The following is an 18,253-nucleotide window of genomic DNA, read 5'->3' on the forward strand; positions in this document are numbered from 1 at the left end:
AAGACCATAACAGATTCTGTGACACCTTCATATCGGAACAATGGCTGACATGTTCCTTTTTAAGGTCCCTGTGCCACTTGGAATTCATCCACAGCACAGGCTCTAAACATGCAGCATTAACCATCCTCAGGGTAGCTGTTTGGGGGAGGCTCACCAAAGCTGGTGCCCTCCTAGGAGAACCGGAGCTCTAATTCAAACGCAGAACAGGAGCAGAGCTACTAGCCGCTGCCGTGAACCTCCTTCAGTATGTCTGCCTTCTTCGTGTTCTGGTGAAGAGTAGCTACATAAGAAAAACAACATGCTTCAAGAACAGCATCTTCCCCAGTGTTCCAGACTCAACAGTCCTCCCTCCTTGTAATCAATCACCATTGCAACCATATCAATGTTTACATTCTCATCAGCATAGACCCCCGATGGTCGACATGCACATTATAATACCACATTGCATGTAATGTACGTTATTCGCTATATTTATGGGTGTATGCTGTTTGTGTTATACTTGAGTCAACACATCGCTATTTAAATTTACACAAAACACTCACCCCTACCTCACAAACATTCATTGCATTTACTCTTCTCTGTCTTGTGTGTTGTATTTATCCTCTGTCTGCATTGTGCCCTGACTGTTAGTTGTCTATTGTCATGGTCATGGCAAATATCTTAAAACCGACAGGGTGCCTCTTTTCAGTAGTGTTTGTGTGTCGGGAATCACTGAACTCCTGTGATTTGCTCCATGGTTTAATTCAGTGATCTTCAGATAGAGCTGTTACTGGCAGATTAGGTTAAAGGTCTTAGACTGGCCAAGTGCAACATCCCTGATCTCTGATATGGGTAGACTATAGTGCCCTCTTCAGGCACACTATCCAGAGAATATTCCCTAATATAATATAATAAAGCTTGTCAATTAGCCTTGAATGTTAACTCCTTGGTGGCACGGTGGTGCAGTGGTTAGCACCGTTGCCTCACACCTCTGGGACCAGAATTCGAGTCTCCGCCTGGGATCCATGTGTGTGGAATTTGCATGTTCTCTCTATGTCATTGTGGGGTTCCCTCTGGGTACTAGTTACTCTGGATTCACCCCACAGTCCAGAGACATGCTGAAGCTAATTGGAATTACTAAATTGCCCGTACAGTAGGTGTGCATGTGTGAGTGAATGGTGTGTGAGTGTGCCCTCTGATGGGCTGCCCCCCCATCCTGGGTTGTTCCCTGTCTTGTGCCCATAGCTTCTGGGATAGGCTCCGGACCCCCCGCGACCCAAAATAAGTGGTTTGAAAAATGGATGGGTGGGTGGGATCTCCATCTCTGGTGCAGAATGCAGCCAAAAAATCTGCCACTTCAAACTGCTATGAATCAGAGAATTTTGGAGTTTAATTTCAGATTTGTCATTTTTGATTTAAAATTACTGGATTGAACATATTACAACATAAAGTATCAGGCATAATGAAAAGTGAATGTGATGTGGATGGCAATAATAGACTGACGTCTGTCAAGATCAATAAGGATGTTAAATCACACAGAGCTTTCTCAGATAATCTACGACTTATTTTCTACATAAGGAACATATTTGCTTCAGATAAGGAACTAAAGCTACAGGTGTTTCCAGGAGTTGAGTTTATTCAATCACCTAGTAGCACCAAGCATTTGTCAGCCAGCTGTTTAGGAAAATAACAGGGAGTCGCAGGGCTTTATTTCTCTGGCATAAAGCAGACACTGATTACACCAAGAAAAAGGCTGCAAATTGGATAATAAGGCCTTTGCTTTTAGACCCCTAAAACTTTTAGAACCCTCTTACATCATTCTTTGGTCTTTTTGAATTACTTCCAGATGGCAAAAACATCGAAGGAGATTACCCAGCAACCACTAGTGGTTGGCAGGAACACGGCAGTAAAGCTTTTCTGAAGCAGTGGTAAGGCTAGCAAAATCCACTATGCAGATGAAGAGAAATACTGCCTGAAAAAAAGGCAACTTAGTTTGCAGTTTATCATTCGCAATACTAAGTAAACTGTCCGAAAGAATAAAGAGTATTGTACTAGTTTCCATTTAATATATTTAAGACTAACCTGTCCAATTGTACTCTGGGTATTTGTATAGGAATTAACAGTCATATATGAACTAAGTGTCACAAAAAAAACCGTTCATTGCTTTTTGGGATTTTTTTTCTAAAATTATATTGCGTCAAACAAGCACCAATTCCGAGTGGTTGATTATCATTTTGTGAGTTTGCATGTTTTCTCTGTTTTATCATAGGGTTTCCCCCCACAGACAAAAATAATACATTTAGCTTCTTGGAGATGTGAAATTGTCTGTAGGCGTGAGTTTGTTTGCCCTGTGATGGGTTCACATCCCATCCTGGGTTGTTCCCTGTCTTGCGCCTGTAGCTTTCAGGAATATGTCCCAGACCCACGAGACCCTGCATATGACAAGCAGCTTATAGAAGATGGATGGATGAATTTGACAGTAATAATTCTCTTCATTTATTCATTTAATGACTGTGACTCTGCTCAGTAATACCAGGCCTCCTCTGAATTACATGCAGCTCTTAACACGGTCTTTATTAAGCCATATATCAGTTCTACATGGGGCCACTATGCTCACAGTTAAACATGTCAGGAAAGGTGTTAATATATCACTGCTGGGCAGAGAAACAGTTTTAAGAAAAAAAAAATGCTAAAGAGATCATTATCTTAATCCATAGTATTTATGGCTATTGACGGTCTTCATAAGAAAAGCTGACAATTTTACATTTACGAAAATTAGACTTGACAGGTAATTAGTGGTGCTGGTTAATGCAGAACATGTATTGACTTCTAGGGATCATCAGGTAAACTGTAGTAATTGCGGTGCTTGATATTCGGTGGAGTTTGAGAGGAGAGGGGGGGCTTCGTACTTGAAGGGGCACTAAAAGACCAGAAAAACTGAAATCAGACATAAGTGTGGTAAGACCCCTGCCCCCCCACCCAATTACCTGTTACCCATCCTGCCTAAAAAAAACACAGAGAACCAGAAAAAGAACTGGGGGCAGCCTGCAAGTCCCCCCCTTCCCCCCGACACACACACACACACACACACACACACACACACACACACACACACACAGACCGGTCACTCCGGTAATGAGCAGGGCCACCCAAGCCGTACAGCAATAGCCCCCTCTCCGTGGGAGTCCATGCCAGAGTAGGCGTTTGCAGCCACTAATGAGGGTTAGCCAGAAGATGGCCCAACGATGCCCAGCATTCTATTGTCAGGCAGGGCCAATTCTAGGATTTTTTAAGGTGGTCTGCATAACGATTGGTAATATTCATATAGAGGTGCCAACTTTATCAATGTCTTTAAATCAGTGAGTGAGAGGGGAGGGGGCACCCTGGGAGGGCAATCGGCTTTCAGGTGGAGCCTTGCTTTCCAGGGCTCCTAGCAGCACAACCGACCCCCCAACAAAATTAGCAAGAATAGTTCAGCTAATTCACGTAACATTAAAGCATCCAACGCAGAGACGCCCACATGAAAAGCCAGAACCTTAAATCCACAGTCTTCCATTGGTATATCCTTACCAGCCCATGTCAGTCCCCCTGCATCACTGAAAACGCATTAAAGAACCGCATACCCAGGAAAACAGAGAGGGGATTTGCAGTGTCTGAACCATGAAAGAAGCCGCCTTTGGTCCGCCTCCGAATTCTTAGAGTCCACAGACCGTTGCAGAGCTCCTTTCAGGGCTGCATCTTCTGGTTACTTCTGATGGGTAATTCTATATAAAAAGTACTGACCAATGTATTTCAGCTTTGAAATTACAGTCCCTTTTTATTATTTCTGTGTGCAAAAAAAAAAAATCAAGCAATCATTTTTATTGACACAAGTTGCACAATTTGGAGAGTGGCATGCTGGATTTGGGTCAAACTCCAAAGCATTCCTGAGTCCTTACATACAAGAGCGCTCAGGAAGACTCATCAAATAAATAACAAATAATAAGCACATTCCGATATTCACTTCTGTGAGCACATCAACTTTACTGAATGGATCAGTAAAACGGGATATTAGCAGTAGGTGTGCATAATTTCACAGAAATATGACTCATCTTATTTTTGACACAGAATCTAAATGACCTTCTAAGTGTATCATTTGTGTATTATTACCATTATGACAGGTGTCCCATTATGTATTACAGGTATATCATTATCATTAAATGTGACTATAATTGTGTTGAGTAGATTTTGCCTTTATCAGTTCACGCCAAACTCGATGCAGTTGCCATGGATACCAGCAAGGGATGCAAACATGGAAAGTAGCACAAGCCTTTAAAGATTTACAAGGGGGGGAGGAGACGACTCCCATTTGCACAGCCTGTCATTAAGGTTGATGAAACCTACACTCAACAAAGGAGGGGCGACTCTTCAGTGCTTATTAAAAATAACAAAACATGGCATGTAGCACGCAGTCGCCACTGGTGCAGAACAGAGGACCTCTACTCGTGCGCTAGCTTAGCCTGCTAGCAAGAAGACTGACAGGCAGCTTGTCACATTGAGGGCTACATGGCATTCCTCCCTCAAGCGCACAAGCAGGACTAATTAAGTCACAACGCACATCACACACATAGCGCTTATATGGTTATGACGGCAAATACCCATCAGCTCTTCCTTTTCCTCATGTATTTATTCAGTGAGAAGTGGGAGGAATAGAGGAATGGCTTTCTTAGCAGTTTCCAGCAGTTAGCCACAGCTTTGCCCTACTTCTCTAGGGCTTTTAAGACGGGACAGTCTTTATTTTTAATAACACAGAGGAATTTTTGGTATTCTTTTCAGCAAATATTTGCTTGTGTGAATCTTATGCACGCTGTTAGCTAAGTGTGCATTTCCTAGTCAGATTGAATTATTTCGCTTAATCCCTTATCATATGCACATACACGTAATACATTATGAGATGTTGACAACAGCCCTGAGCGTCACATACCTCCGTGATAAATGCCTCGGCCAGATATAGCTGCTTGTCTCTGTCCTATGGGAGGTGTCATGCGCGAAAGGACAATTAAGGGTTTATATAAGTATAAATAGCGGCGCTCATTGAGGCTGGACATCAGCCCGAAAGCTGGCCACCCTGCTTATAGCTAAAGTAATAATCTCGTCCTACACCCCCCTGTCTTTTTTGGCAGGCGCTATGTGCGGTAATTTTTCACAGGACTCTGGAGCCCGGGCGCCTGTCTGCATCGAGCATCAGGTAAATTGATTAAGAGGTCCTGCTCCTTCGCGTCCGACGAGGGGGAAAGGGAATTAAAAAAAGGTGTAAGGACTAATGGATGTCATGACATGATGCGCCAATTACATGGCGTATTAGTCCTGCACGGGCTCCACCTCCCCTGCTACCACTGTCACATGCACACCTGCTCTCCAGTCCCCCTAGATGCACTGCGATTCTGGGATAGATACGTTCACACGGAAATGCCGCATGCCGCGGTCCCAAAACCCGTTGGCCTATGCATCACGGCATCTCCGGCACCAATCCCGGCACCATCTGGACAACCAAATGATCCTTAAATATGGCCTCAGGGCTTGTAGCTGTCTCCTGACTTTACTGGTGAGTGAATGTCTCAATAATGGAGAGATAACGAAGTTAATATTTAATGCCCAGGCCTCTCAACAGAATGTAAGAGAATATTTGTAGGCCCAAAGCTGTGATTATCAGTAAGCTGTCAGGCTATGGAACTTGAACAAAAACACAAAAGCAGATTTGGGACATCATGAGCTTTTTCTCCTACAAAAAATATATCAGTCAAGTCAAAACCTGCTTGTTTGATGCAGAGCTGCGGGCGTCCAATACATCCCAGGTATAAAGCAGGGAACAGTCCAGGATGAGGTACCAATCAGTCACAGGGAGCACACACAGCTTTCATATCTACAGACAATTAGGCAAGTCCCCTTTACGTATTTTGTATTTGGGCTCTTTGGTCCTACCACTAAGCTATACCTATATTATGTATTATGCAACATGCTTTAAACAGCATTTGAGCCTTTACGGTGCTCATTTGTAGGTGGTACAGTGATGCAGTGTTAGCACTGTTGCCTTACACTTCTGGAACCAGCGTTCGAGTTACTGCCATGGCTCCATTGGTATCGAGTTTGCACGTTCTCCTTGTGTCATCGTGGGGTTTCCTCTTGGTACTCCAGTTTCCCCCCAAAACATGCTGAGGTTAACTGGAGCTGCCAAACTGCCCGTAGGTGTGCATGTGTGAGTGTGCCCCAACATGAGATGGGACCCCATCTTGTGTTGTTCCCTGTCTTGCTCCCAGGGGCTCTAGACCCACCATGACCCTGAATTGAATAAGCACTTACAGAAAATGGATGGATGGTGGGCATTTAATAGCATTCCATCCTTGTCCACAGACACAAACATTCCATCTCTGAACAAAAGAGGTTGCAATCTGGGCCGCCCTCTGACTTGAACAACCTGTCTACGTCCATTTCCTTTGGAGCCTACTTACTTTCATTCTAAAGGAGGTTGATCCTCTATTGCATTTGGTTGCATTGTCTTGCAATTTTGAATAATACTCCATTGTGCCATTTCAAATACAAATCAAGATGGGTCAATTGTATGTCATTATTTGTTATTCATAATCTAAATGCTGAAATGTAGCCATTTAGTACGTCTTGTTATATTTCCTCAGGTAATTGCAGTAATATTTGTTCCTGCTATACAGACATCTTTCACTAAAATTTTCCAGTCGTTTTTTGCTGTAGAGTTATTACTGTTTTCGCATTGACATTCTATCATAATACTGTTCTGCAGTATTCTGCATGATTGCTGTTTATGCCACCGTCTTACGTTTTCCAGTTCAGATATTTAAACTTGAGATGCAGACATTTATACGGTAAACATTGTGATAACCCCCTTTTAAAGCACGACATTTCATCTACATATATTTGCATTTTTCAGAGTCGTTAATGTGATGATAGTCACTGGCTGAAATGGATCTAGCCATCAAGTAGCAGGGTTCATCAAGAAGATCAGAAGAAAATGACAGTGGAACACCTCATAGAGCTGATGGCTTTAAATTTTTAGGCCCCATTCCTGTTTATTGGCTGGAAACATCCATGGGCATTTCTCCTTTGGCTTCAGGAGAAACCCTCCATTCCAACCCAATATTCACTGCTCAGTTGCAGTGCATTTTATTCAGCTTTTGCCCAATTACATTCAGTCCAGTGATTTCCTGGGATGCACCAATACACGGTTTATCTCTTTACTTATAAACTGTGGCAGTTCGCTTGAGTCTTTCCAGTGAGTCACAGCCAATGAGGCGTGTTTCCCTAAAGTAGCAACATTTCCTAATATCCCCATCTAAAGATATTCTGTGACCTATAATTCTAAACCTTATGCAGATTCAGAGAGCCACATAAGGCTCCTCCATGTACCCACTTCTCTAGCCCATAAAACGTTGAATTTGAATCTGAAAGGATTCATTTTTCAATTATAAAACATACTCAATTCGTATTACGTGATTACTTACTCACGAATCACATATTTTTAACCCCGAGATGGTCATTTCATCATAGAGATGTTCTTCCAATCCACTCATGACAGAGTGAGTGAAACTGTTTCTTTTAGAACTTGAATTTGGTCAAGACCGCAGTATGGAATAAGACATAGCATTTAGAGGGCAGTGCAGAAACCCTCCGCGGAGGAGGTCCTGACGGAAAAGAAGACAAGTCTGCGTTTCTCCGAGGAAGTTAGAGCAGAACGTGGGTTTCTCCGCTGTCAGGTTCACTTTATGGATTTGCATTACTTTTGTCCCACCCGATTCTTGTGACTATATTTCGGTATGTATTCCATCTGTATCCCTGGGTAATTTTTCCTTCTTTGCTAAAAATGCCATCGTTTTATTAGCTTGTGTCGAGTGTTTTGGAAAAAGGGAGAAACCCTAAATAATTTCTGGTCTCCGCTAAGCGACACGGCTGTCTCCTCCAGCTCAGCCTGCTACCCCGCACTGTATATTATCTGTATTCGATATTATATAAATGTTTCATTATATATATAAAATTGCATAGAAATAGGTGGCAGCACAGTGATTTCAGTAGAAACACTGTTGTCTCACGCCTGCAGGATTAACAGTTTGAATCCTCCCTTTGCCCTGTGGGTTTTCCAAGTGTAATCCTGTTCCCCTTCACAGTCCAAAGGCATGTGTTACCTGGCATCTTGGAATTGCCAGCAGTGCATGTATGTGCCCTGTAATGGACTGGCACCCCAGCCAAGATGGTACCCAAGCCTTGTGCGGTTGCTGCCTGGGACAGGCTCCAGGCTCCAGACTCCCCTGGGACCCTGTCCAGGATAAGAGGTTGGAAGATGGATGGGTTTTGAAAATACACTGTCTCAGTCGTTATCTGTCTAACATGGATCTACTCCTGGCTGTTACATTGGTTCCAAAAAACAGGTCATGAAACATCACATTATACCGGACAGCACCACATATAAGCAGAGATTATCAAGCGAAACATGAAATGGACTTTAAAGAGCGTTCCCAAAAATGGCCGAAGAATTTCTCTTTCCCATGAAGAACGAAGGGCCACACTACAGCCATTTCAGACACAATGCATAGGAGCGAGTGCCTGTATAAAACTGCCTTTAGTGGGTCATATTTTCTATCTGTGAAATTATCTCCACCAAACAAGCTCACCGAAGACATGCGACGACGCCGATTCCTTTGTAGATTTTGCAGCTCGCGATCAAAGTTTGTCCTTGTGGGGCAGTAACACAGACGAGCGTCTTTAAAGGAGAACTGCCGTGTGTTTTTTAACTGCAAAAAGACCAATAAGGTGCCTCCGTTTTTGCGCAGCATAAGATCTCACTGCTTTAAATTCATTATGTGCTCACTTTGAGTTTGGGTAAAAAAGCCATTTTCTCAGTCTTTGATCTCCTTCGCTCAGTGACAATTACTATGCCACCAAGAAATTTCAATAAAAGCTAATTTTGTCTGCAAGAAAAGAAGCTGTTTCTTATGTTTAAAATTTTTTTTTTTTTTTATGCCAAGTCTTTGTTTGTAGTCATTACTCTCCTGGTGGTTGTTTAGCCTTATGTTTGCTATGTAAATTTTGACTTGCTGTTCAACCTCTTGCAGGCTTGATTTCGGACAGCCTCATTCCTGGCTCCCAGATCAGAGAATTCACTCGCTGGAGACTCTGTCTAATTCTGTCACTGTAAAGGTCAGAGTTGTTCATAGCGCCCTTTGAAGGGCACGGTGGCTTCCTTCTTAGACCTCCCTTCAGGCCTCTTAGCCTAAGTACCATTCTGTAGGGAAAGACAGAGTCCCTCCTTAGATGTTACATTTCATGCCACAATTTTAGCCTTTAGCGATCAGCGGACCGCGTGAATTTGCATTTCTGTGTTTCGCATTTGGAATATTGCATTTGGTTCCATCTGTATTTGAAATGGGGATCGGCTGCAATTTTACACCCATATTGCACAGCTGAGAAATTTGTGGGATTTTGCAGCAACCTTCCTGTTAAAGGGTTTTTTCAGGTTAGACCACAGTGAAAAAATTTTATCTAACAATGTAATGATTATCCTAGCATTTTATGACTGACTGGATTATTTTCCACAGTTCAAATTATTGGCCATTCCCAATCCTTCTAGCATTTCACAGGATTTATAAGCAAACCGGAGATAAGGCTTCTTAGTTTACGGGGCCAAACAGGCTACAATAAAAACTGATGTTACCATCTTGCCAAAACATGCCCCCAAGGGCCTCGCGCCCATCACTTTGGAGCTGCTATATGGGATTGCACAGCCTGCAGTTACTGCTAGCAAATGTTAGCATCTGTTTGTCGGCACTGTGCAGAGCTTCCATGGAGAACAGCTAAAATAGCTTCTGGGAGGCAGTCTCCCCAGCATTTTGGCTACCTGACAGTGAAATAGAGATTCCTTTGCCTGCTTTCCCATTCTCTCTCTGAATTTCCATCAACCGTTGAGCCAAGTTTGGATTCATGAACACATGAGCGCAAGGGAAGCCCTTCGTGCCGCCGACCGGAAAGTCGTACTTAAGCTGATGCTCTTTCTCAGCTCCTATCCGGGCATGACTGCTGATCAGCACCTTCTCACGAGGCAACGTTTTGTATACGAACCACCAGAGGGCCATTTGCATTTCTGTTATGACCGGGGTCAGTGCAAATTCCGGATACCTGACAAACACTCTCTAAGTCAGGGTAAAAAGGCAAAATCTTACAATATATGTGCTTCGCCCTAACAAGTCTTCCTCATCGCTTTTTTAGTTTGGCCAATAAGCGAATATCTAAAGTAAAAAGATCATATTTTTTTCAGTTCCACGGCGTAGGTGGAATATTAATATTAATCACTTTCCAGTAGAACTATTTATACAAGCATGTGGGGTAAGAATTCATCACAAAGCATATTTTACTCTGCACTATCTTTTAAATAAATATATTTTCAGTACTGTGAAAAACACAGCCTTGTTGTAATGTCACTATTACAACAGGCCAAGTTCCGTTAAAGTGCACTTCTGGTGTATATATATTTGCAGTCCTGCTCTAGGTGTCTCAAGTAAGCAGATAACGGATTAACGAATATGAAGAGTCTCACCTTCTCCGCCGACTGGGCCGTGCCAAAAAATATGGGGATGAAGGCGAGCCAGACGATGCAGGTGGTGTACATGGTGAAGCCAATGGGTTTGGCTTCGTTGAAGTCCTCTGGAACCCCCCGTGTTTTGATAGCATACACCGTACACGTCACCATCAGCAAAATACTGTATCCAAGAGAGCAGATTATTTGCAGGTCTGTGATATCACACTTTAGCACCCCTCTGGCTTGACTGGGATTCATGGTCTTCTGTTCATCGTAGTCAATGATAGTGTTGGGGGGGTCAACCCCGAACCATATTAGGACCCCCATGAGCTGGACAGATATGAGACTAGATGTGATAGCCAGCTGGGAGGTGGGACTGATCAGCCGGGGGGCAGCCACGGACTTCTTGCCCTGTTCGAAGATGCGGTAGATGCGGTTGGTCTTGGTGAGCAGCGCCGCGTAGCTTATGCACATTCCTAGGCCAAGGAAAATGCGACGGAAGGAACAGACGGCCACGTCGGGCATGGCGATCATGAGGAAGGTGATGATGTAACAGAGGAAGATCCCCGTCAACAGCACGTAGCTCAGCTCCCGACCCGAGGCTCGCACTATGGGGGTGTCATTATACCGGATAAAGGTGGCCATGACAAATATAGTAGCTGTGATACCCAGTATGGCCAGGAAGACGGGAATGACCGCCCAAGGAGAATGCCATTCCAGTTTGATGATTGGAATGGGCTCACAGCCGGTTCTGTTGGGGTTGGGCCGCATGTTGTAGGAACAGAGCTTGCAGGAGATCTCGTCATGCTGGTACTGGTACCCGTCACAGGGCTCGCAGTGCCAGCAGCAGGGAACGCCTTTCACTACCTTCTTCCGGTCGCCCATCCTGCAGGGCAGGCTGCACACGCTGAGCGGGACCTCAGACTCTCCGCTGGGCCACTGAAGGTCATCCATCTGCAAATCAGGAGATCCCAGTGAATCGAAACATAAAGGCGTCAAGTCCTTTAGCCCAACCTGCGATCTCACAAGTCGCCATGCAGCCCAAACTGAACAAAGGCAAAGTGGTGACGTGAATTGTCCGATTTTCGTTATCGTTTCGTTAAGTTTTACTCTTATCTCCCCTCCCCAGCCACCCATCAGACGACGTCGACAAAATATATGATTTGTTGGTAATGGTTAAAATGATTTTGTACAGAGAGGCCCTTTTTTGATGACTCACTGTTTTTCTGCGTTTCCGCCGCAGCGAGCTTGACGAGTATGTAAATGGATTCATGAATATCACTAGATGTTACTGAGAACTAATTTTCTTGGAGTTTCTAAATTGATCTTTGTTTTGTTTCACTGTACGAATAACAACAGTATTAGGAAAACCTCTTGTGAAGAAATTTGGTAAATGTCTCCACAAAATATTTACCAATGTTTCTGTAATTCATAAATGCAGTTACTAAACAGAGGGAAAGAAACTACTGAAAATCCTCACGTCTGAAAAAAAAAACATGTAAAGAACAAGGCAAAATAACATTAAAGAATGTGCTGTGCATTGGAATCGACAAGGGTACAGTAGATGAAGTGACTACAATCTTGTGACAATAAAATAAACAATAAAAAGAAAAATTAAACATTACACAGGAATATCCAGAACACAACTGCTACTGACTTCCCCAGATACTTAACAATGATCACTTATGAATCCTGAACAAGATAAACCTGTCAGCTGGTACTCAATGCTCTGAATCAGGGTCCAGAAAGTTACAAACTAGCCATGAGTTCTGTGTGATGTTTTTGGGTTCCAGGCCCAGTGAAGAACAGAGTAACGTCTCCTGACATTTTGTCTTCATCTTGCTGCTTCTCAGCCCCAACTCGTGGCCTAACCAGATGATCCCAAAAGGCCGGCATGCACCAAGGTGCACTGAGAGTTTAGCCCTGCACGATATAGGGTCAGCCCTCCATAAAGGACCCCACTTAAGAGTCAAAATTTCAATAAGGTTCTCGGCAGAGTTTGGGAGACCCTGAAGAAAGTTTACGGAACTGGAGATAGGGACTTCACGTTCAGAGACTGCTAGCATTGTTTAAAAGCTTGTCTTTAACATATGAAGCATATGTTCCCCCACAAAAGTATTTGGTTACATGTAGTGAAAATGAATTTTCTTATCCTTTCTAAAAAAATAAATAAATATTGCATCCTTTTTTGGCAGATATGTCTCAAAATTGAAGCCTTTGACATATTTTTTTTATGATAATGAGGCTGTAACTTTCAGCGCATGCATCATCTATGGCCACACAGAAGTAGGCATGTGACCAAGGCGGCGGAGCTATACAAGGGAAGCTGAACTGGGGTAGGGTGGCGGAGCGGTTATGGGAACTGCAGTGGAAACAGAACTTTGGTGCTGACACAGATCTTCAGTGTGGACTGAGAGCTTTGCATGGATTTATCTGTATTGCCATATGTCACGCTTGTTGTTGAAAGCTTTCAGGTAATCTGTGAATTTACTTGCAATGTTTAAAGGGCATCGTATACCGTGCAAGTCTACAGAAAGCTGTTAGAGGGCAGAAGTGAGCTCTTCGGCGCTCCTTATCAGCCATTTAAAAATCAGACACCTGGCCAATATGCCATTACTCTTTTGCTCTCTTTTAAAAATTTATAGAAAATGTTTCATGATTAAGTTACTTTTAAAAATTCTGCTCAGAAGAAATGACATGAACATTTTAGGCAACGCAGTGTGGACTGTTATCCTGTCACATTGATTTCGGGATCCAGTTTCATCGCTCGTAGCTTGGTTGCTAGGATACCCAACTGTAGAACCTGTGCAAAGTATGTCTGTACATACATCTATCGCCAGAGAAATGCCATGTGCAGATATTTATATGTTCTTTTGTCGGATTTACAGAGTTACCGCCTTGCCAGGGAACGCTTCATAGAAACCAGTAGCTCAGTGTTAAATCTAGACCTGGGTTTCGAAGGATTTTTCCAAAGAACATCTCTTACAAGAAAATCCACATAATTAGGTATAGGTGCCATGTTTCAGATGGAAGGCCTTAAAATATTCGTCATAGACAAATACCCTGGTTCAACACAGACCTAAATCCTACAAACAAAGACTGTGTTTATCCATAACCAAAAGAATTTAGCGATACACTGTAGGTCACACAACATCTAGAAAATGGATTTTGGAGACTGTTGAAGTGCACAAGTTAACATAGAAAACAGAGATGTAGGTGAAGACATACGTAAGACATGTCTCAGAAGAATATCGATGTTGTGATACATACTGTAGCTGGTCATGCTCATTAATAATTATATATTAATAAATGCTTATTAGTAGCTAATTAACAGTAAATTGGTGTATATGTTTGAATTCTAACTAATTTTTGTGTTGAATAATGATTGTGAGGTACTTTAGCACATAATATGCATGTTCTGATGGTATACATTTATTATTAAACAGTTCTCTACAGAAAACATGAAATATTTGTGTGGATAGAATGGTTTATGCACCCCTGATTGGCCATCAATACAGAATAAGGTCAAGCCAACACAGGGAGCACAGAGGCCTTAATTATGCATACGTGTATAATGTATAGCAGTATGTATTAGTAGAAAAGATGAGCAATCATATGGGAAAAGGTAATTAACACGCAGCTCATTTTCCCACACATTAGTCATAGAATGGCAGCCCAAATGAGTCTAGTACCTGCCTGAATAATCTAATTCAAAATACTTTCAGAGTGAGAGAATGACTGAATGTCAATGTGTTTCACTTTCGTATTTGTATAGATCTGAATAGTGGAAGCATCACAGACGAATGTGCGATGACCTTAATGACCCACCGGGCCTGTCTACACGACCTGCCGAAGCCCTACATCTGTTTCCCCACTAAATGCTCATTACAGTAGCTTTGGTTCTCAATGGAAAGGTCCTAACTAGCCCTCAGAGCTGGACCGGCAGACAGATGGCTCTCCGGTCATAGAGCCCGTCATCAGAGTGCCCGAAGAAGCTGAGAATTAACTGTCCTGCTTCTCCTTAGCCAATTCTGCTAGTTATGTTGCTGATAGCTTAGCCTCAGGCTTGGCATGTGGCTCAGGTTAGGCCTCTGTACTCGTGATTGGAAGGTCGCTGGTTCAGATCCTGTCCTTGATAAGTGTGTCGTTTTAGTCGTGTGTCCATTGGGCCCATCAGCAAAGGCCCTTATACCCTCCCCCCCAAGAATTGCTCCAATGGGGCCAGATAAATACACTGGGAGCCCAAGCTTCATGTGCGCACAGAAGACTGGACATGTGAAAAGAAGCATTTCAATGTACCTCCACTTGGGCAAATAAAGCATTATTTGAAATGTCACCATTGTGAACCCCGAGTGTGATACAGCCCAGGGTGTGCATCTCTTTCCTTCGGCGGTGAAAGGTGGACCTACGCTGAGCTGCAGCGAGTCCATCCACTGGCCGACGAGCCTGTAACTTCCGGAGATGTTGCTGCCCGCCTGGTACTGGAACAGGTCGTAGCGTCCCGGGGCGTCGCCGTTCTTGTTGAACGTCACAGGAGAGCCTGTGCTGCCTGCGCGTGAGATGCAGGGACACAAATCGAGGAGTGTCACGGCAGGAGTGTCACACAGTGTATAACAGCATTCTGTCACCAGTATATTTCAGTACTTCAGGGTCTTGCAGTCCAAATAGTCCTATCTGTAATAAAACACCATAGTATAATGACTTAAAAATTTGGAATTCAAAGGAACACTTCACTTCAAACGTATATCTCCTATAAAATGTAAATATCTGTACCATGCTGAATTCTAAAACCATTCTATGCCAGTCAGCCTTCCACAGTGTTCTTTTGTCATATTTTCCATTTATTGAATCATCACCATGCTTTGCAACAAAAAAAAAACACGTGTGGTTTCTCATCACATCTCATTTCAAATTACCATGTATTAAGGTATGGCAGCAAATCTGAAACAGTCAAAAACTATTTGCTCCGCCAACTTGCTGCAGGCTATACTTCCTACTTCCTGTTACCTATGACCCTAGATAGATAGATAGATAGATAGATAGATAGATAGATGCTTTATTGTCATTGTAAGTACAATGAGATTTAGTTTGGAACGCACCAGGCATAAAATAGATTGGGAGAGTAAACTATATATATATATATATATATATATATATATATATATATATATATATATATACACACACACACACACACAATAAGGTGCTGGTAAGTACATTCACAGTGGTAGAGTTTTCAAGTGGTCTAAATAAATATGGATATTGCACATGTAGACTATTGCATCGGAATGTTCAAGATCAGTGCTGAGAGTTCAGAAGTGTGATGGATGTGGGATAAAAGCTGTTCCTCAGCCGGGTTGTACAGGGTTTTATAGCATCTACCAGATGGCAGAGGTGTACAGTAAAGAGTTTGTGTCCAGGGTGAGGAGGGTCCTGGATTATTGCACCCTACAGGTGCAATGAACAGTATTCATTATGAGGTATTGGGATGGGTTCAAGTAACTTGACAAGTAAGTTCTACAGATAATTCAGTAAGGATATGTGAAGTAATATTTCAAATATAAATAGAAAACAAAATAATTCAATATGGCTCCAATATATTCCACTCTAAAATATGAAGTAAGTTCAAGGGAGGCAATATAGATGGGCTGACAGTTGTTGAGAGAGGTCTTGTTGTTTACAAAGGGCATTCTATGAGGTTCTGCATTGGGGTAGAGCAAGCGTGCAATGATGCAGGTATGTAAGTGGGGGACACAGAACCTGTTTCTTCTCTTTAATTTCCTTCCCGATCAAAGGACACGGTGGAATGCTGGCAGTCAAAGATCCATTATCACTGATCAACCCAGGAAGGAAGTCACAAGCCACTTCGGGAGTTAGGGAAGTTCAGGCGCAACTTTGATAAAGGATGTCTCTCTCGGTGCCGCCGTAGGAGTTTCGGTCGAGAATTGATGAGTCTCGAGAGTTCAGGTGACGCCTGAATGAATATTCATGCTGTCATTTGTTTAGTCCAGATTACGCTCGCTTATCGATACATGTAGGGGGAAAAAAAACCCGCCAAAGTCATAATCACGATGATGATCATAATCAAAATGTGTTGCAGGCTTTCCTTCTCATTGTTATTCATGAGTGCAGCTCATGAACAGGGTTCTTTAGTGAAGACAGAAAGTGACGACAGATACCTAGTGCTGCACAGCATGGCATTTTGGTAGCGTTATTTATAGAAATAATATTCTCAACCAGTCATGTGTTGAGGGTCTGCTGCTTGAGCACTACCCTTTACTATCGATATTCAAAGAATTAAGGTATGCAGCCATCCAACAAAAAATCTCGTATGAATGGTAGGTGTTTGCTATGTACTGTAATGGGTCTGTGCTCAGCCTCATGGATATTGATTTTATCAATTATGTTTCTCCGAGGTCCACAGTGATGTCAGTCACAGTGGAATCCAAACAGACGTGGCAATGAGTGTGCAGCTTGAGACGTTGTGTAGGGCAGGCCACAAAACGCTTGCCCTCTTTGGAAGCAACCGCAGGGCTGCAGAGACCACAGCTTCTTGAAATCCCATGATGAATGGCTTGATCTTCATGGTGAGAGCACTGCTCTGTGCCGACTACTCAAACGTGACACAACGATGACCTCGTATTACCAAAGCCGAATCTCTGATGCAAGCAGATGCGAACACATAAATGTAACACCTAACATCTGATGTTAAAGATCCCAAACAACTCGCTGTAGGCCATGCATTACACTGCAAGCAGCCCACTCTTAACGAACAAACTGAGTACATTCTGACCACATATCAATATATCAATGCACATAAATCTATTTTTAACACATGGTAGTTCGTAGTTTTCCATACAGTAGCTATTTTTGTATTATATTTAGAAGAATAGTCAGAACTTACAATTTTTTCATACGTGCCTAGTAATAAAAGTTCACACTGCACCTGCATTCCCTGAAACTAAATCGCGTCGCTCACGGGCTGCACCTTCCCATCCTGCTGTAAATCTAAAATGTATAATTTTCTTGACTTGGCAAAGCAAAAAAGAGGAAATGGCAGCTGCATCCTCCTCACCTTTTCACTGAGGTACCAATACTCCCAAACATATTAATGGGCTATTGTGACAAATAGTAGCAATGCATTAAATGCGCTGAAAAACAGTGAAATACCACACTGAGAAACGCAGTGTTGTGATGCAGGGTTTGTGGCGGCGCCGAATACCCAGGGAGCACGTCAGGCCTCCGGAAAGGTTTCCGATGCCCAGAGAGCGGAGAGAGTACAAGAAAGAAGACTGGTGATCTGCAACCGACACCTTTCTTCCGCTGCAGGTAAGTCATTACGCCAAGTCCCCCATCCCACTGGAGCATTAATGTAGGGAAACTGCCTTCTGGCGTGCAGAATTCCCTGCCCAGGCCCAAGATGCCACTCATCGTCAGGCTGCGTAAGCACCTATCATCACTCTCCCAAGCGTGGCGACTTCTCACACTGCGGCGAAGAAATTCTTTCCCTCTTGTCTTGAACCTAGGTTGCCTTTGGATTGATTAATGCTGGTTTCCATAATCACCTTTTTTTCAGAGCATCGCCAAAACCCGGACTCCAATTAATGTTTTATGGAACAACAGATCCACGTTACAAATAGGTTGGTCATTTTGGGTTGGATGCACGAAGGTCAGCCAACTTCACGTGCCACACAGGCG

General features: G+C 43.0%; 1 protein-coding gene across 3 annotated transcripts in view; it reads right to left on the reverse strand.

Annotated features, from left to right (window-relative positions):
• Positions 1–18,253, reverse strand: part of LOC125745216 (metabotropic glutamate receptor 7-like) — a 112,897-nt gene that overhangs the window by 18,429 nt on the left and 76,215 nt on the right. For all 3 annotated transcript variants that reach the window (XR_007398598.1, XR_007398597.1, XM_049017827.1), the window contains exons 7-8: positions 14,965–15,104; positions 10,574–11,509 (exon numbers count right to left, since the gene is read on the reverse strand). Coding sequence is in view for 1 of the 3 variants with exons in the window: in XM_049017827.1 (XP_048873784.1) it covers positions 10,574–11,509; positions 14,965–15,104 (1,076 nt within the window). In the remaining 2 variants the exon portion in view is untranslated. The remainder of the gene's footprint in view (positions 1–10,573; positions 11,510–14,964; positions 15,105–18,253) is intronic.

The sequence above is a fragment of the Brienomyrus brachyistius genome, chromosome 6 (assembly GCF_023856365.1).
Source record: "Brienomyrus brachyistius isolate T26 chromosome 6, BBRACH_0.4, whole genome shotgun sequence".
NCBI classification, from domain to species: domain Eukaryota; kingdom Metazoa; phylum Chordata; class Actinopteri; order Osteoglossiformes; family Mormyridae; genus Brienomyrus; species Brienomyrus brachyistius.